Genomic DNA, 20,308 nt, shown 5'->3' with positions numbered 1-20,308 from the left:
AGTAGAGAAGTCTGAATCTGTTCAAGACCAGTAAGGCGAATACACTCCTTTAATCCTCGTCTCCTTTAAGACTATAACTGCTGCAGTCTGGCTTTCTCATGAAATTGTACAAATTGGAATACCAGCTCAAAGGAGAGGAGAACTCTTACCAGCAGCCTGGCACAACTCTCTGATACGTCTGGGGGGGTCTCACAGCCAAAACCTCATCTGTTCTCTGGGAGTCGATGGGATCCCAGAGCAACGGGGTTTCCAGCACTCGGAGTCAGAAGGTGCAGGTGAGGTCACAGAAGGGTGGCAGTGACAGGATGGGGGGACAGGGCGGCCGCAGGCTCCGCACGGCTTTCTCGTGACACCCGGCCAGCCCCTGCAGTGGGATTCTCCTGTTCACAAGCAGTATAAATCGAGAACACAGATCTTACAAGTGGCACCATTCCTCCTGGAGATTTTTTAATCATAGCTGAGCGGCTGCACTTTTTGTGTATAGGTGTGAGGAATTTACAGAGTCTAGGAGGTGGCTGTGAACTCTTCATTTACAGAAGAGAAAAAGCAAACGAACCCGCCGCTCGCTGGTGGTGACATGGAGAACGAGTCTGAGAAGGATGCAGGTGTTGTATTTAGTTACTAGCAAACTCACTTCAGAAATAGTCAGAAATGGCCAAAGAAAAAACTCCAGCACTCAAGAGGGACTGAGGTTGCTGCAGGCTGATCACCAGGTGGGAAGGCTTCCTTTTCCCAGGCCAGGCAGCGATGAGGAGAAATGGGGTGTCAGTGCCCTGAGATGGGAGCTGCCCTCCAGGAGCAGCTCAGAAAAAGTAAAATGCATCAGGAGAGGGCTTGCCAGTACCAGCTCCCAGGCAACTCCACCCAGCTGCCCCTAATTCCCACAGGAGATGTTGGAGCACAGCACCTTGTGAGACCAGATCCTGTTTGAGCCCTCCATCACCCAGAAGGACAGGCAGGGCGTGAGGGGCAGAAGAGTTTTCTGCTGCTGCCAGGCTGTGCTTGTACACAGCACAGTCAGGCTCCGGGTCTGCTCGCGGCATTTTGGCCTGACTTCCTAGCTTAGCGTAATGGTTCCTCTCAAAGTTCAAAGCCTCCTTTGGCCCGTCACTTAGTCATTACAAATTAATTTCTTATTTGCCTTCATAATGCAATTACTGTAAGGTAGTCAAGTACATGGGACAACTTCTCTCTTAAGTTCTTGTTTTTCTGTATTTAAATAGACTATAATGCAATTTATGAAGTGTTACATAATAATTTTCCCCAATGGATGTTCTAATAGATGAGATCCTTTATCAGAATATTTTCCATTGTTTCAAAATGACATTTGTCTAAATATCCTTTTTTATTTTTCTGTAAAGGTAGCTCTGGGGGTTTTTTTGATCCAGCAATAATAATTTGTTGCCTATTTGAAATTAGTCCCTTTTAGATAGCTTTTCTGCACACAAGGTTTCTGTTCTTGGCTATGAACTCTTGAAACTTTCAGTCCTTAAGTGTGAAAGCATAATTAATTACCTGCTATCAAGCCCAAATGTTTATATTATAGTATTTCTCATGGGTTTTTGACAGTATTAACTTCAAAAATATTATCACTAGGAAATACCTGGTCAGTTAATAGTTGGTTGCCATTTTCCCTTACATATTGGATTAAATAATTGTGGGTAAAATGCTGGCTGAATTTGACTGACAGTAGCAGCAAGGAGGATGGTATAATTGTTAATCCCACCCTATTCCAGAGGCAAAATGTTTTCAAAATGGCTGGTTGTTTTGCTTTTTTCTTGGTCTAAATCATTTATATTAGGAGGGAGAAAAAAGACCTATATTTTATTTATTTTTTCCACAAATATCTAACATATTTATTTATAATTTCTCTAGAAGTCTTTTGATATCCACAGTGGCATGACTTAAAATAGGAGATAAAGATTTTATACTCTTGACCAAGCTAAAGCACACACAGTTTTTTCCAAACCACAATAAATCTAATTTCTCTGTTTTTCAATAAATGACAACATTTAGGATATTAATTCCTAAATAATAGACTTTGCTTAGATACAAAATCACCTGTCTCATAGCTGTTTCCTCATAGATTCCTTCAACACTTAATAGTCCCAAGTTAGTATAATCACATAGTTTGACACATCACTGAAATAACTGATTCCTTACAGACTGTAAAAAAATGTTTATATCTGAGCATTTGCATTAGTATAATTTTGTCTGCATAGTGCAGAATGCTATGTTCCATTTTATAAGTTACCCCAGTTGAGCTGTTGTTCTGAGGTATTTCTTATGCCAGACATTGAAAATGAAAGAAGTGAGGACAACCTCGGTAGCTTTCATTCACAGCTGAAATTCCTTAGTATATATCAGTTAGATTTTATCCTAGCAGAGAAGGAGAACAATTTATTAAAATCTTCATCTGACCTTTATGTCCATCACTATTAGTAGTGATTCTAAGAAAGAACACTTCATTAGTTTAGCAGCACGAACTAGGACCTTGTTACAATGCAAGGCAAAAGATGATAAACATTTTCGCTACTCCACAGAGCTACTGAAGTATAAATTGATAGTGTGATTTATCAAATATTTGTACAACACAAATGAGGGGACAGCATAAAGCAACATACCCAGAGAACAGGCATTGTAAACCTAGCATGAGAGAAGGGATTTGCAGTTATCTGGATGCATCCCTTGTAAGTCACACATCAAACCATGGAGTGAACTCCCCTCCTAGCTCCTGGTTCGTGACTGGTACAAGCCATACATGAGTCAGGCTGACCAGAAAGCTGTGTCTGCAGCCCCAGCACCTGGGGAAAGAAGAGAGTGATAAAGGAGTCTCTAGACCCATTACTTTCTACTGCATTGGTTTTAACACCAATAATCGTGATTCAGTGCTTTTCAGTTTTTGAGTAACAGTATTACTTTCTGTAGCTTCTGTAACTTCTACAGCTCCACAGGGGTGCAGGGACCACTTCTGGATCTACCTCAGAAGGCTCAGTCCACACGCTGCAGGATGGCTGATGTACTGGGCACATGACAGCCACGTTATCAGGAGATAATGCAGCCTGGATGAGTTTTGTATAGCATAGACAGTCTGTTCCCCGGAGTGGGAAGTTTATTTTTATCAGGATGTCCAGCATTATAGGGCCATTAGGCAAAGAGGATCAGTGGGTTCTACCATAATGTCTCAAATCTTTGGTTCTACTTGTCTTGTGAGCTCTTTACATGGGACTTAGACCTATTTTTACCCTTTCTCGTGCTGAAGTAATGCAAGTAAACGCATCATTTGAAAAATAAAGTCTGGCACAAGGAAATGCTCTTAATGAAGGAGCTGCAGCTGCAGGGCTGGTTGAAATGTGGTGTGGGTGCCAGCTGGCCAGTCTTTCCCTCACACAAGTCTGCATGAACAGCCAAACTGCAAGCTCCATGTCACACATCAATGCTAAGAGACATTCAAGAAGGGTACAAAATTACAGGTCAATAGCCTGGACCTCTAAAGGGAAATAAGGAGTAAGAGAAGAAGGTAGTAAAAGCAGTGACAGGGAATGAAAAGAAAGATTAAGTGTTGGAAAAAAGTATGTATTTTGTTATTAGCCAGAAATTATTCTGGCAAAATTACTCTTCATTATTTTTGTATGCATTTATTCCTCTTAAAAAGTAATTTTCCAAATTCTCCTTCTCTGTAATGATAAAATAAATTTTGAACTGTAGGCAAGAGAAGCTGTATCACTTCCAGTGGGTCTGGTTACACTCAGTCCCAATGTACAATAGCATCCAAACGCTTTCTCTTCTGCCATGCTTGAAGAGTACTACAACGCATTCCCAGGCTGATAGCAGAGTCAGCCAACTGTGTCCTGCCCGTGCCTGGGGAAGTGTGAGTCAGTTCAGGACAGCTAGGAGGAACTGGCATGGGTTTGGCTTGTAGGCTTGTGGGAAACTGGGATGGAGAGGGGAAACTTGCTGTTGCCTGGTGGGCTCAGAAATTGAGGAAGGGGAGAGAGGCAGCTCATGAGGAACGAAGACCTAATGCAGGAGAACTACGAGTTCCCCAAATACAGGTTGCATGCTGAATTTGAGGAGGGCTCTTTCCAAAAGCTGCCAAGCCATGGCCAGTCTGCAGATCTGCAGGCCCAGAGTGAGCCCATCCCCACACCAGGGCCAGCATCACATGCATACAATGCACAGGGAGCGGTGGGCACGATGCGGGGCTGGGGAAGGAATGCCTCCGCAGCATGTTGAAGAGGGGTGCGGGTTCAGTGAGAGTGACAGGAGCTCTGTCACATCCAGGGAGTCACATCTGTGCTGCGCTTGCATTGACAAAATGAATCTGTTTGGTTTCATGGCAGACCAGAATGAAGAGACATCCAATACCAGTGAGTCTCCGGAGTCTGTGTCACTGGCTGACACCTCAGCAGAGAAGGCCAAACAAGGCTCTGACACTGACCTAGAGGCTGAAGGTGAATGTTTTCTGACCATCTGCCCTCACTAGCCTTTCCCCTAACAGAGCTGTACCTACCAACTGGTATGTATCCGAAATGGAGACCAAGGACATAACCCTGCCAGGTCCAACTGCACCTAATCTAGCAGTTGATAAAGGCAGGGGGGATGAATTTCCCTCTAAGAGCTCTCCCTTTGACATCGAGCATCTTCCTTCAACTGCTCTCTATACACCATGACTATTTCTTTGTTCCTCCTTCTCTCCTTTAGTCCTTAATAACCAACATTACCAGACCAGCCTGCTGCCTGGGCAGCAGGAGCAGCTAGCTGAAGCCAGGGATGGAACTGAGGCCCTGTTTGTGCACTTCTGATGAAACACTGCACAGCAATTGCGGTCTGCGTGCCATAGGTTTGCCACAAGTGTCCTAGACTTTTATGGTGGCTCTCCTCTTATCTCCTGCCTAGTGAAGTCAGTTGTCTAGCTAAACAAGTCCTGCACTCATTTTTGTAATAGTAGCATCTGTCCATAATTTAGGATGAGAACTTTTAAACTTGTTATAAATGGAAGGAAATTTAAAAAAACCATAAGAATGCAAGAAAAAAAGACTTTTTTGTTAGAGGCTTCAGATTGAACTGGAAAATGGCTTTGACAAGAGGGGAATTTGTCCTGAGGTCAGACCATTGAATGCATATAACAACATGGAGAAATACAAGCTCTAAGTATGGGGTTTGATGAAGGAATTCCAAATGACAGGTTTTTGTGGAAATACAGCCACCAGCTGCACTGATATGTCTCACTGCAGCTGTGTCAACAACACCCAATGGCCAAGATGAGAATGCTGGGATTCTTTCTGCTGGTTGTAAGCCAAAATGTTCTGAGCTGCCCTAGCTCTGCTGGCAATATCAGCTGCGTGCTTCAATTAAGATTTTAAAGAAAAAAAAAAAAGATGAAAATGTTTTTGCCTGATGCCAAGAATTCTCAATTACACCAAGAAAGGTTTAGTCACATTGCAGACTGGTGAGAAGCTACAAGAAGTCACTGGATGCCAAATGGAGAAGCAAGGAGGATACATTAACTCTTGGAGGTCTGGAATAAAGGGATGGGGAGAACCAGGGAACGATAACCCTTTAAGAGTAAAACCCTACTGTTGTTGCATAGTGTTACTTAATTTTATTAAGTAACTTAATTCATTTAAAAGAGGAGGGAGGATACTGAATGTACCACTCATCGATATACTTTTTCTCTGTAGATCCTGAGAAGGCCTTTGCAGGCATTACGGGCGCAGAGCTGTACTTGGAAGCATGTAGGCTGATGGAGGTGGTGCCTGTCTCACACTTTATTCAGAACTTGGCCAAGCCTTATATAAACCTGAACCACCATGGTCTAGGACCCAAAGGTGTCAAAGCCATTGCTATTGCTCTAGTGGTGAGTAGCCAATAAGAGTGGGGCCCCTGTTCTCAAGAACAATAGGCATTTTAGGCCTCTCTCAGGCCTGGAAGTCATCACTGAGTACACAGTGTGGGAGAAAAAGTCATGTATCTTCCCCATAGGAGCTCTGAGCATCCCTAATGTTTCTAATCCCCTGCACAGGCAAGTCTTGTGTGGCAACTGCTGGCCTTTGCTAGAGTTACCCCCAAGAGCAAACTGATGCTCTTCCATGGGACACAAGTCCCCAGTGCTCCTAACCCCTACAGGGCCAGAGGTAGGGCTGGAGGGATTGGTATGCCCCACTCTGGGTCCTGCATAGGGATGTGCTACACTCACCAATGGACAGGCCCAGGATGCCTGAATTGGAGCTTGGATGTGAACCTGGGTCTCCAGGGTGGCAGAAAGCAATGGAAAGTCCTACCCACTAAAAACTGCTTCAAAGAAGCATCTCTTTTGTATGCCAACTCCCACTGCCATGGCTCTGTCATGTCCCCTGATCACTGTCCTGCTCAGGACCTGCAATGCTTTCTGAGGTTTGAAAGAAATGTCCAGTGTCTGTTGAACTGAGGAAACTATCCCCTTCACTAACTTTTCAGCAGTTTTTTGTGTGTCTTTGTTTACCTTTGTGTCTTCCCAGTCCAACGCAACTGTCACCCATCTAGAGTTGGAAGACAACTGCATTCTGGCAGAAGGAGCCATATGCATAGCAGAGATGCTACGAGAGAATTCATCCCTTCAAGAACTGGTACCCAATCTGATGTAGTTTGTAGCCAAAATTATTGCTCACCAAGTTCAATCATCTGAAAGAAAACAAATTCATTCCATTACGATTTTAACCAAATAACCGTTGTTCCCATGCAAAAATATTCACATTCTGAATGTCATGATATTTTATGCTGCTGTACTTTTAAAAAGTACAAGCTTCTGAAAAGCAGAAGTGTGCATATGATGGCAGTCTGGTGAGTCTGGAACTGTTCTCTTCATTAGCAGATGTGACAATAATTACCATAACTAAGTATTTCTAGTTCATGCTTAGCCAACGGAAAAAATGTTTTGGTCAGGAACTTTCATTCTCCAATATGACATGGGGAAACTCTTCTAAACAGATTAAGGGAATAATGAAAAACTTTCAGTTATGAACTGGTAGGAATGGTCCTTCGATCTGAAACTGGGGTATACAAAATGTATTTTGATAGGCTATGGGATCTATGTTACACTGGAAGAAAAGCTTCTTGGCCAAATGTCTCTTGGTTCACTGAAGACAAAGACCCATGTGAAACTGATGGCTGTAGGGCTTTATTCCTGTTAGAAAGGATACAGGGTTAAACACACATATAACTCACATGTTAATTACTGTCTGGCTGACATTTCTCATATTGCTCATCTTGCATTATTCACTTGATATCTTGGGCATTAAGAAGACAATAAAGCTAATTCATTCTGTGGACTCATCCTTCTTATCCTCCCCTCTTTCCTTCCAGAACATCTCCAATAACCACCTAGACACAGCAGGAGCTGAAGCCATTGCCAGTTTGCTTTTGGATAACTTGTCCTACCTCCATGCTCTTCAGCTCTCAGGTGGGCTGTATGCACCCAAACAGTGATGGCAGTGGAAGTGAAATAACATGTGTTTCATTCCAGTCTCTCATTCTGTTAGTCAGACTATGGGCAAAATCAATCTCTCAGCTATGTCTCTGACGGGAACCCAGAGTAACAGTGGAAATCTAGATTTATAGTGATGTGATTAAATATTTGGCCTGCTCAACCTCTAGCACCTCTGAAAACCAGTCCCTTACGAGAAATTTAGATAATTGCTGGAGCGTCTCCCACATCTTGGGGTAATTCTACCCTACGGAGCGAAGTGGAATAGTGACTGACTTCTTACAGCCTGATATGGGCTGTGATTAACTGGAGGTTCCACCTAAAAGCACAGCTTCCTGCAGACCCCAGCACAGCATCAAGGGAGAGATCAGCGCACTGTTAACATACTTTTCCTCCCCAGGAAACAACTTTGGAGAGGAGACTGCACCATACTTTGCTGAGGCATTAATGGTGAGTTACCTGAAATCCAAGGTCATTTGCAGCCCTGGCTGTGTAACAGGCTCTGCTCATCTTGAAGTTGCTGCTCACTTGGCATGATTTCACTTGGCAATGCCCATATGATTTCCTGGCATAATTCTGCTAACTGCCTCTTGCTTACTTCAGAAATGAGAGAGGCTGGGAGGACACAGAGCAGGATGGACTGTGTTAAAATTTTCTCAGGACAGCCGTGTTAGTCTGGCTGAGAAACAAACCTTCAGGACTGTGTAACAGAACAACAGAACGACCTCTAGGTGGCAAAAAAATTTCAAGAAGCATAAGTAACCCAACTTCATATCATTTTGCAATTCTCCAGTAAAAAGAAGACGCTTGACTTCTCTGGTTAGTTCCTGTCTCAAAGCCTCTGCATCATTTGGCACCACCAGAAGCTGCCCTGAAGCAAGGCCTTGGCCTGATACCAGAAAGTGCTCTTGGTCAGGGTGCAATGGTGGGAGTGAAACAGGGGCAGGAACAGAATTGCAGGATGTGTTGCAGGTCAGATATGAGCTGTGTGAGGGAAGTCTGCACAACACAAAGTCCCATTGCTTTTGCTGGTTTGGGAAGATAATCACTGTGATGTTATATGCCTGACAAAGCTTTGTTTTGTGACATGCAGTGCTGCAATCTCTGTGCTGATGATCTCCTATGCATTGAAGATTTTGGTGTGTCTGATATCCCTCTGTTTCATCCTCCTGTGGGGGCCTTGGCATGGCAGCTGGTTGCAGCTGGCTGGAAGATCTCATTGTCTCTGCACATTTGTCTCTCTGCAGGGCAATTACCAAGTGAAGGAGCTGGATCTCAGCCACAATGAGTTCTATGAGAAGGGAGGACAGCTCCTGGGACAGATGCTCGGTAACTTAATTTATGACTCCCGTAAAGCTGGGAGTACAGGCACTGGGGGACTTGATGGTGTCAGCACAGTGAACATGTATTTCCTTCTCCAGAAAAAAGGGCCCATGACCTGGTGGGTAGTACAAAAGACAGGGCGCCCAGATTTATTGCTTCCTGCCTGGTCCACAGGCTCACCCTCATCACCACAGGTGACTCTAGCAACTATGACTAATGGATCAGAACGCAAATGCAGGATGAGAAACGACAGTAACAGAGCAGTCTGTGTCAGAGAGGAGAGACCTGAAAGAGAAGTCCCTCAGAGAGTATAAAGCAGAAAATTGCGTTTTACTAAAATCTACTAAAATCTAAACAAACTATTGTTTGTTTTAAGCTTTTGATTACAAAGTTCAGGAGTGATTTCAATTTTTCTTAAGTAGCCCACATGGTTTGAGCCATTGCACAGCAAGCAGCAAGGGAAACAGATTAGGAAGAAATAAAATTAAGCTGCCTAATTTGTCTGTTTAGACAAAGTGAGATCCAGAGTGTGCTAGTAGCCCTGGAGAGGGAAAGCACACAAAACAGTTACAGTCCTTCAGTAACCTCAGGTGCTATTAGCGCACTGGGAAAGACTTGCATGACTATCTGATGGCTGTTCTTCCCTCAGGATGTCCAACACGCCTGCTACCATAACGGCCACAAGCCTATGCTGTGAGCATCCAGTGTTCCTTGAGCATTTCAGTAACACAATGCCTTCAGTTTAATTAATGCTTTCCTTCTCCTGGTTCAGTATTTCCACTGATATGAACCTCTTTCTAATTACAGTCCATGTCTTTAAAAGACGGATCAATTAAAACTGCAGTGAGGGACAAGGCACTGTGCCCCTGCCTTGGACAAGCCTGCAGGCAACACAGAGATCAGTACTAAAACTTGTGACCTTCCTAGCCCAGAAAAATGCCTCTCCAAACTTAAAGGTCTTACAGCTCTTCTCTCCTTCCAGCTCACTTGAGGCAGGAGCAGCAGAGATTACTGCAGAATCTGTTACTTTTCTGTTTTGTTTCTTAAAGGAATATTTTTAACTCAGCTAAACTCACCATGTGCCTCCATCCAACCTCACATCCATGGAAAATCTGGATAAGAAATTCTCTCTGAGAATGAGAAGCAAGTGTTGGCAGCAAGTCCTACGCCTCCCAGTGTCGTGGTAGACACAAATGAATTCACACGTACCCTGCTCTAAGTAGAACTTACACGGTGAGGTGTGCTATGCATGTGAATTGGCACTGGCACATATACAACTGGGCACGGCTACCATATGAAGCTGAATTCCTCTCTTCTGGTAGTCAAATATACACAGAGTGAGTCTTGATATTTTAGATGTGGCAAGGAGAATCCAGCCATTTTTCACAGTAAGAAATACAGGCAGTGTCTATGAATATAAGAAATCCTCCCTCTCTCTATCTTCCTCCTTCAAAACTTATTCTTTAAGCCAGAAAAAAAACTGTGTTCCCTTTCTGCTTGTGATCAACACCCATCCTCTGTTCTTTGGATGCTGTGGACAGCAAAGACTCTGTAGGTACAGGTTCCTCCTGCAATCAATGAAGGCTGTTGCTGAACCCCCAGCAAACTTTCTCTTAGTCCCTAAGTGTGGGTCAGCAGCTGTGTCCAGACCACCCTTCATGAGCTAACATCTCAGTTTCTCTCTCCTAGCCAGCAACACAACACTGGAGATTCTGGACCTGAGCTGGAACCACCTGAGGAGGAAGGGGACAGTAGCACTGGGCACAGGTCTCAGGGTAGGAATGTCTCTGTTTTGTGATACCCTTCACAGTGATTATTACCAGAAGCTGGTTGAAACACTGATTGGGAACTCAAATCCCTGAGGTCTGAGCAGGATTCAGTAGCTCTAGCAAGGCTTATCCTACTGACAGCGGCAGTCAGTGCCAGGAGAAAGACTAAAGCAGTGAGTAGGTCTGGTGACTTACGTGGATGGAGAGACCCTGGTGACATTGCAGAGATGTTGGATTCATTGGGGCTGCCTGGATGTGACTTGAGGGATACTCCTGTCTCAGCCAGGCAAGAAAGGGTAGAGTGGTACAGAAGATGGGCATGCAGTAGCTAAGATCGCTCTTCTCTCCCTGGAGGGCAATGGTGCACTGAAAATACTCAACCTTTCTTGGAATGGCATTGGCAACGAGGGAGCACTGGCCCTAGGAGAAGCTCTCAAAGTCAATAATGTGCTGGTTCACCTGGACATCAGCAACAACCAGATCAACAATGAGGGAGTCAAGAAGCTCTGCAGGGGCCTTGAAGTCAACGGAAAACTCAAAATCCTGAAGGTAAAATAAAGCCCAGGCATGGCTGGAGGAATAAACAGAGGGAGAAGAAAGATCTGAGTCAGGAGGGACAGAAGACAGAGGTGAGCTGTCTGAGCTAGAACTGGAAATGAGTATTGCTCTGGGTTAAAGGTGAGCAGAGCGGAAGGAAATTCTACCCTGTGAATTTCTTCCAGGGCAACTAAATTGCACTATTCCCTCAAAAAATCCCCCAGGGACTGGCTTGACATAACTGCACACCCCTTATCACCCCAAAGTGGTTGATTCCTGTCATGTCTAGTCTCAGTCAAGTGAGAACCTAGGCATTCAACAAGTCTGCATATATACATAAAATATAGTTGTGAAGGTACATATGTACACATAATATGCATTTCAACCTAAGGCAAAGGTTCACACTGAGAAGGCAACTCCATTGGGAAGTTGCGTCGCAGAGTTTTGTGGGATAGAGAGGAGATGGTGAGGTAACAGACAAACCCATCAAAAGGGACCACAGATATTCTACAGCTCTGCTGAAGAATGGGAAGAAAGGGCCATCCTTGAGGCTACAGCATGCCTTCTGCCAGGCATTAAATCCTCATTCTCACCATGTCTGGATCTATGTCTCTTTTTCCACAGATGGCAAATAATCCCCTGACTGTGGAAGGTGCCACTGCACTAGTCACATCTGTCAGAAAGAACCCCAAATCCATGATGGAGGAGATCAACATCTCAGTAAGAACTTATGTGCTGGAAAGTCTCCAGGACCATACACTATACATTTTTAGGAACTGGGTGGATCACAGAGCTGCCCCCTTCCAAAACTGTTTTGAGACTTGCTGTTTGTTTCATTTATGCACAGCCATTAATAAAAAGAGGCTACTATTTGACAGCCCTTCTAGGAGCCATGTGGAAATTATAGGACTTTGGTCTAGCTCTGGAGAGAGGTGCCTGTAGTATCACCACATTTCACTCCCTTCCATTTTGCAATAGCAGAACAAGGACAAGGATTGAATTCCCACTGGAGGATGAATTCTCTTCATCCCCTGAACTGTCTCCCTCCAGGGTAGCCTAAGATGCTAGATACTGTGAAGTGCTTTGATACCCTGTCACTACGTATGAGGAGTAGAAGATGCTTCAAGGCACTGAAAGCAAAGCAATTTTATTTAAAAAAAAAATAAAACAAACATTAAATGTGGAAGGAAAAAAAAATCAGAGGCCAAATCTTAGTATACTACTCCATAGCAAGTCGGGAGCACGACACGTATTGTTGTAACCTCATGCGCTGCTTCTAAAATGGGAGACCCAGAAATGCTTCTGAGCTCCTGAGTAGGGGCAGAGGTTGCACTGCAGACCAGCGCTGGGGAGAGACCTGGGCACGCATCAGTTCCACTCCTGGCCCTCCCATCCATGCATCGGTGCTTCATGGGAGCAGTTACAGAAGGTGTCAGTGGCCTCAGGACCCTCCATCCACCTTTGGGAGCACCGTGATTACAGGAAAGAGCATTTTCACAAAGATTAGGTTTGGGACTTGGAACATAAATAATATGTTCACACTTGAAACAAGCTAAAAAAAAGTTCATGGGCCGTTTTGGATACTCACGTAATGGGTTGTATTTAAGTTATATCTGCATGTGTTTCTTCGTCCTGTGGTTACTGTATCAAAGAAAGAAATTAAAACAAAGCATAATAAATAATATTCATCTATGGTCTTTCCTGAGAGTATTGAGGGCTTTCAACAGAGATATGTGAAGAACAGGCGTTTCTCTAGGGCAGATAATTTCTCCTGCATAAATTAAGATCAAAGAGAATTATTTGCCAAGTCTGCAAGGAGTCAGGCCTTACTCTGCAAAGGAAAACTAAACCCCCTGTGCAGGCAGGGGCAAAGGACTTCATTACAGTATACGTGGTACTGCTAGTTTTATTACTAATAACCTAAACAATTCATACACTTGGAAAGAGTAATGTATTTTAGCTAAATTCTGAGAAATTAAAGAAATTATTGAAATGCATTTATTTAAAAGGAGGCACTCAAGAAATTTTGAGGCAAAGGGTTAATTAACATTACGAATCTTCAATCTAACCTAAGTCTCACTATGCATTTCTGCTTTTTAGGGTCAACAGATGCTCTCTTCACCTCACCCTTCAAAAAGTCTAAATTACCTGGCATTTCACAAGATAAATGGTCAATGGCATAAATTTACAATGACATTTCAGTATCCAAATCAAATGCTTGTAGGCAAACATCTAATCTATCTGACAGACTTCATTCCACCTGTGATGTAGGAAGTCTTGCATTTCAATTCAGAGTATTTGCAAATACGCAGCTCCAAAGATCTTATGCTGTCTTACACCTTTAAGAAATTAGTAAAGGTTTTAATCTTTTATAAGAAACTTAAGGGAAAACATAAACAAAAGCCTCTTCTGCCCCTTTTCCCAAAGGGGAAAGTTTATCTTGACTTTTAAAGAATGAATAATTAGTGTGTCTGTAAGAGGAATTTTGAATAAGGATCATATCTAGAAACCTTTGCATGGGTTTGACAGCACTAGCAAAGGTGAAGTAATAGAAAGGTACATTTTTAACAAGTTTATTGCTTCTGACAACATTTCTAAGCATGACTGTTCCCCACATTCTTTTCATAATCTACCCTTTAGGGTTTCAACTTGCAGATACTGACTATCAAACATTTAATAGAAATCATGAATCAAAATAGCCAGCACATGCCCCTCTTCACCATCACAGTACAAAAGAAAATACCATCGTTTTTCAGCTGTCCGTGTGTTGTTTTTCTGGACTGTGAACTGACTGTGTCAAAGAAGCAGAAACACACAAGCTGGCTCCCTCCAGGTGCCGCCCGACCCCAGCACAGTTTGTTAGGCCAGAGCTTGGCTATGCTGCTTCTGAGGCCACACTGGCGGTCCACTGGCTTTCTCATGAGGTCAAACCCAGGCTGGCAAGCTTTGGAGAGAGCGGGCAGCCAGCAGAGCCAGCTCGGGCTCTCCTGTGCTGTGTTCCCAGGACTAGGACACTCTGCTAGCGTGCATAGTGCAGGGACATCTTCAGAGAGTCACTCTGCGCCCGTAAAACCATCGGTGCTGAATGAAAGCTAGTAAACCCAGCCAGACCCAGACTCGTTCAAGACTATCTTCGAGTAGTCACAGTCAAGAGCTCAGTGCACAGTAGATCGTAAGCTTCTAGATGGATCTTAAGAGCGGTAGATCTTAAGCGTCTAAAAAAGAAGCTATAAGAATGCATTGGGAGACTTTGTAAATACACTTTGGGAAAAAATATGGTGCTTGATGCCTTGGAAACCTCCCGCAGTGACAGAAAACAGAAGCTTCCATGAATTTCCTGAACTGCCTTGAAATTTCCGACAATTAAATATATAGCTAACATAATACATGAAAAATTGCTCTGCCATCATGGGTATGAACAAAATCATAATCATGGTTTCAAAAGATCAGTCAAGGCAAAGGCAAATTTGTCATAACTTAAATTTCGAAGAGTAAATTACAGTGACATCAATATTTGCATTGATAGTTTACTTTCTAGTATCACAAACCCCTAAATCAGGACACTGTGCTGCTGCCCATTCTATAAGTACTAAACCAGAAAACTCACCAGTGAGCTCTGAAATGCTGAGCTGTCACTACCCTGTTTGAAATCCTTAGGAAAAAACAAACATCAGGTCTTCGTGGATGGATTGGAGCTTTCTATTAGGGTTACACAATGAAATAGAGCTGTACCAAAAGTTCTTTTCATCTGGAGACACCTGGACCCATGCCAGATAGATGTGTCTTTCTTGTCTGGGCTATAAAGCTACATTGCTGGAGATACTAATCCTTTTAGGCCTTGGATGATTTTTTTTTTATTTTTGCAGAACTCTATGGCACATTTTGGCCATTAACTGTTCAACTTGCAGTCTGCATCTTAACTGAATGGACAGGAGACCCACGTAGAACTATCTCAGGGATGAACGCGGATCAGTTGAATAACCTAACATAAGAGGTCTTCAGTGTAGACATTTACCTGATGAACATCTAGCTTGCATTAAGTTAATTGCTACCTAAATTAGTAGATCCTTTTCTGTATCAGGCATAGGAAAAGAGAAAGAACACCACCTGTTTAGGGTTAGGACTCCATGGGATTCCTGAAAGTGAAGAGCAGAGATGGGAGAAGGCACCACCCGTAGGAGAGAATGGTTAATATTGACTTTTTATGGATTTGTTAATAAAAACAAGTCTTTGTTGTTCTTTGGGTGTCCGCGCTGACTGCACTCTCCTTCCTCCTATGTACCAGAATGTGTTGGTGAATGAAACTTTCATCAAGTTGCTGGATTTTGTGTGTCGAACGCGTCCTGAACTAGATGTCATCTATGGTGAGGTCGAAGGCTGTATCGCCAAGATTTCCAAGCAGCATCCAAATCCCATGAAAGTGATTCAGGTGAGCTACTGAATTTGGGTCCATAGCTCCCCCATACACAGTACACATGCTCCAAGCACTTGGAGGGATGGAGGTTGGAAGGGGTAAGCTTTCTTGCAAGTGGGAAATTCAGCCAAGTTCCTTCAGAAAAGTGTATTCACAAAGACTGTCATGATGTTCACATATCAGTCCACGCAGGTGGACTAAGCAAATCCTTTGATCTTCAGAAGAAGCTAATGCCTTGGGATCTGAGAGCACTGGGGAAAAAAAATCTGAATAGATGTTTGCTCACTGTGTAAAACAAACTGATTGATTTCAGGTCTGATACAAATGAGTGTCCATTCTCATCACAAGCCCACCGCAATAGCTGACTTTCACAGAACCCTTCACTGACAGTTGTGCTTTAGCATCAAAATTGATGTGCTTCATAAAAGTAGGTGTCCTGGTTTCGGCTCGGATAGAGTTACATTTCTTCCTAGTGCTGTGTTTTGGATTTAGTATGAGAAGAATGTTGATAACACACTAATGTTTTCAGTTGTTGCTAAGTACCCGGCGAAGGACAGCTTCCATGCTACCAAGCAGAGGTTGGGAGGGAGCATAATCGGGACAGCTAGCCCAGCTGGCCAGCGAGGTATTCCATACCATGCTCAGTATATGAATGGTAGGCGTGATCCAGGTTATCGGTCAGTGCGGGTGGTGAGCAACTGCATTGTGCATCACTGATTTTGTATATTCTATCATTATTATTATTTTCCCTTCTCGGTTCTGTTAAACTGTCTTTTATCTCAACCCATGAGTTTTACTCACTCTTACCCTTCTGATTCTCTCCTCGTCCCACTGGGGGGGGCGTGGGGATGGAGCGAGCGGCTGCGTGGTATTTGGCTGCCTGCCAGGTTAAACCACGACAGTAGGATATGGTATTAAAAGCAAATACTGTCCTAAATAGAAATTACTTAGCTTCTCAAGGTCTGTAATTTCTATGGATAGCAGCAGATGGTGCTGTCCTCCTTGCTGGAAGGCAATGCAAGCACTTGAGCATTGCGGAGTTAAGTAACACTTTTGCACTACCAACTTCACTGTGTTTCTTAGCTGCTGTGCAGATTTTTAGCTAATTGGCTGAGACTTTTCTGTAGATATGGATCTTCAGATGAACTTTAGCAAAAGCTTGGGCTGTTAGCTCACATCAAATAGTGCTGCTGTGCTTCACAGCTAGTGACGCTCACACTAGCATGCTTTGCAGTTTTTAACAGCAGTTATGGTACTCAGATGCGTCCTCATTCAAACAGACAGGAATTCAAAGAAGAGCAACTAAAATGATTAGAGATCTGGGGGAGAGGACTGTCTCTGGTTTAGATAGCCTAGCCAAGCAGTGGCTGCTGGGATGAGGACCAAATAACCATATGCAATTATCAGAAGAAACAGGTTTACTGCTGAGTCTTGTTTCAAGGTAGGGGGAGAAGGAGGTATAACTGAGAAGAATGGGATTAACCTGAACAAAAGGATTTTGTTCTGACAATAGGGTGGCTGCACAAGGAGTTATGGACTCATACATCTCAGTGACAGGCTGAGTAAAGGCAGGTGACAGATGGAAGAATAAGGGGAGAGCTGGAGGAAGGTATCAGTGGCTGTTTCATGGTTATGCCCATGTTTTATCTCTGCTTCTCTTAGAACTACTTGAAAGAGCACAACCTACGACTCTGGGACTTTTTTAGAAATATTGACAAGGATGGAGACATGAAGATCCCTGTGGCAGCCTTCCGGAGAGCCATGATGCAGGTATGCCTCTGAAAGCACAGCCAGGATGCTCTTCTGGCAGGGTGCTGCTCTGGGGAAACACCTCTGCTGCAGCACAGCCACCAGCCAGCCTTGCTGGTGACATTGTTCAGACTAAAAGGCTAAATTCACCCATTGCAAAAGTTAAGCCCTGAGCAAAAGTTGAGACCCAATAGAAATGCTATGACATCCAATAAATACTGCAGATGGCATCAGTGTTAATGGATCAACTTTAGAGTATCACAGGAGGCTTGTAAAATAACAGATGTCAACTGTTTGTATAGGATATACAGGAGCTTGATAGATAATTATGTCTTACTGCTATGGGAAAGTGAAAAAGAGGCATTTAAATCCGTGCCTCTACACACTGAGTAGACGGTGCTCTTCCTGCCAAAACCACCATGGTGCTTGGGATCAGTAGCAATGGTCAGCCAGCCATGATGCTATTTTACAAAAAAATGCAAAAAATTGTTATTTTAATCCTAAAAGAGTGAAATTGCCTCCCCACTCTCCGTATTTTTTCCATCTCCTCTTCCATGCACCAGGCCATCTGCTTACCTATTAAAAGATGATGGGTCCCAGTATGATATGGAGGATTTTTCTGCTTGAAAATTTGCTAACATTTATCTTATCCTCTTAGCAGTCAAGCATCCCATTGGACCGAGTCCAAATTGGGGAACTAGTGCGCAAGTTAGACCGGAACCGGACAGGGGTTGTGGACTATAGGTGAGTGAGTGACTCCACAAGTCCTGGCTTGTCTTTCTTTTCTTAATTTGGCTCAACGCCAAATAAACATATTCTTACTCACTTTAGAAGGTGAAGGGACATATGTTTTTGGCTAAGTAAAACGTAGATGAAATAACACCTTGCATGCTTAGAAGCCCTGTTGAGTCAAACTAGAAGTCAGTCTTATTTTTCTGTTTGATAAACTTGCTGTGAGAGCGCAGGGATCTCAGAGCTGAATGGCATTTTCATTCATGCTCGTAAGCCTTTGTGAGAAGCATCAGCTCAACACTGTCCTCCCCCTGAAGCCAGAGTAAGATTTGCAAAGGCAGCGTATCTGTGCCTTCAGACCCTCCATCCTCAGGGACTCTTGGTTTTTTTCCTTCTCTCTGATCCTCCTTCTTAGGAGACCTAGTTTCCCGTGGAAACCCACCTTCAAACTACAGAACTTTTCATTCTCTTGAAAGTGTCTATTCCTTAGTGCCTGTAGCAATCATGTCCAAGTTCTGAGAGCCTGAGCAGTCAGCAGCAAACTCCTGAGAGGTTGTCAGTCGCTGCAGGCTAAACCGCTTGTCATTGGACCCAAAATTCCCCTTAGATTTCCTGTCAGTTCTGACATGTGACTCATCAGCTGAAAGCCCTATTAATCATGCCCAAATATTCCCATCCCTCAGCACATATTGATGGGTTTAAATTTATGCTGTAGTCTAGTTTTAAGGCTAGAAGCAATGGGTCAATTTTGCAAATCTCTTAACCTCTTAGCTTCCTAATGTTTTCAAAGAGAAGTGAATTACGTTATTAGATCTGGTCTTTATTCCTTCGCATACGTCGGTGCTGTACTAAAAGCATCCATGCTCAGACACTAGGCAGGCCTTAGCCTGGTTAATCTTGAATCAGAGATTACATGGGGTTCCCAAGTACTTTAGGCACAAATTACAGAACAGTGGTTAAGTAGTAAGCAAATTAGGAACCATTAAAACCCAATGGTCAGCAAAGACTTCAATTGATGCCATTAGTGCTGCTGAGTTGATATGTGGGGAAAAATAAATATCTACTTCTTATCTAGCTGCTTAATGTATTTTAGCACTGTAGCATGTATGGTAGTGGTAATATTCACCTTGTAAACAAGTCAGAAGAGTTGTGACCTTTGCTGTCCTTACTGTTCCCACCTCAGGCTGTTTCCTCAAGGTCTTCTCAGCAGCTTTAAGATACCTGACAGTGAAGGTTCACTTTACTAAATTAATACTGGTTCACCTCTTTCTTTTCAATCAGTCACTTAGAAGAGCAGAAGCCAGCACAGAAGCCTGTGGAAGGGGAAATTGAGGAGGAAAAGAATGAAGAGCCATAAAAATGAAGCAAGGAGGCAGGTCAGACAGTGAAAGATTGTAGGAGAAATACTGGAAGGAGGCTCAGAGTGGCCCTGGGCTTGGGGAGGCCCAACACTGGGGAGCTCTAATAGTCTAAGTTACTGAATGTAGAAATAAAGTTGATGTTCCACTACACAGCAGGCCCTATACAGTCTGGTCCTTTTGGTTAGGGGCAGAAGAGATTGGTCCTTTGGAGCTGGTTACCAAAACTGTTTCACTCTGCATGCTGATGATGCTGAACTTATTTGCAGAGACGAAGACAAAAAGCAAGAATGGGGAAACCAAGAGAACTCATTACTTTTATTATCCCCTTTTGAGGGAGATCAGATGGACAAAGAAAGACTGAAGGAAGTGCCCTGCAGACAAACCCTACAAGACCTAACAGTTCTGACACAGGGACCTTTGCAAGAGAAGAAGAATTAAATTCAGAAGAAACTACAACTCATGTTGCTCAAAAAGTTATGGGTAATAAGAATTGTATTAAATACCTCCACGGGAAAAAATATGCTAGAAGGGTGGAAACCATAACAGATTTTAAATCGCTCAAATACTAAACTGCTTTTTTTAAAACCAATATTTAAAAAAAAGAAAAATATTTCAACAACTCTTAAGAAGGAATGAAAGCCTTGTATATATTAATATTTATACATAAATAGAATTTATAAAATGTAAAAATATGCAGATGAGCAGAGCCACAGGAAGTATATTTTGCCATGTGCAACTGCTAATATAGATTATACCACCAAGAAACTTGGAGAACTGGGAAATGTTGGCCCCTCTGGGAAGACCAGCCTTCGGTGGAAAGGAAAAGAAGCTGGTTACCATTTGGTAAGTCTTTGTGTTTCCCAGCAGAATAACCACGTGGAAAAAAATCTTTGAATTACAGTTCAGGTGGCTCCAGTGCCTCATCAGAAGTCAACATGACTGTTGACATGATGGCGTT

General features: G+C 43.2%; 1 protein-coding gene across 1 annotated transcript; it reads left to right on the top strand.

Moving 5' to 3' along the window:
• Positions 1–577: 577 nt before the first annotated feature.
• On the top strand, positions 578–19,346 carry LRRC74A (leucine rich repeat containing 74A). The gene is made up of 14 exons (XM_009576860.1): positions 578–605; positions 4,344–4,454; positions 5,685–5,860; positions 6,501–6,608; positions 7,345–7,441; positions 7,866–7,915; positions 8,713–8,794; positions 10,478–10,563; positions 10,912–11,106; positions 11,719–11,814; positions 15,380–15,523; positions 17,171–17,278; positions 17,916–18,001; positions 19,271–19,346. Exons 1-14 carry the CDS (start codon positions 578–580, stop codon positions 19,344–19,346), a joined length of 1,443 nt encoding a protein of 480 aa, XP_009575155.1.
• Positions 19,347–20,308: the final 962 nt, after the last annotated feature.

The sequence above is a fragment of the Fulmarus glacialis genome, unplaced genomic scaffold (genome assembly GCF_000690835.1).
Source record: "Fulmarus glacialis isolate BGI_N327 unplaced genomic scaffold, ASM69083v1 scaffold45554, whole genome shotgun sequence".
Classification (NCBI taxonomy): domain Eukaryota; kingdom Metazoa; phylum Chordata; class Aves; order Procellariiformes; family Procellariidae; genus Fulmarus; species Fulmarus glacialis.
Note: the sequence above shows the minus strand (reverse complement) of the source record. Positions and strands in the feature narration are given on the sequence as shown.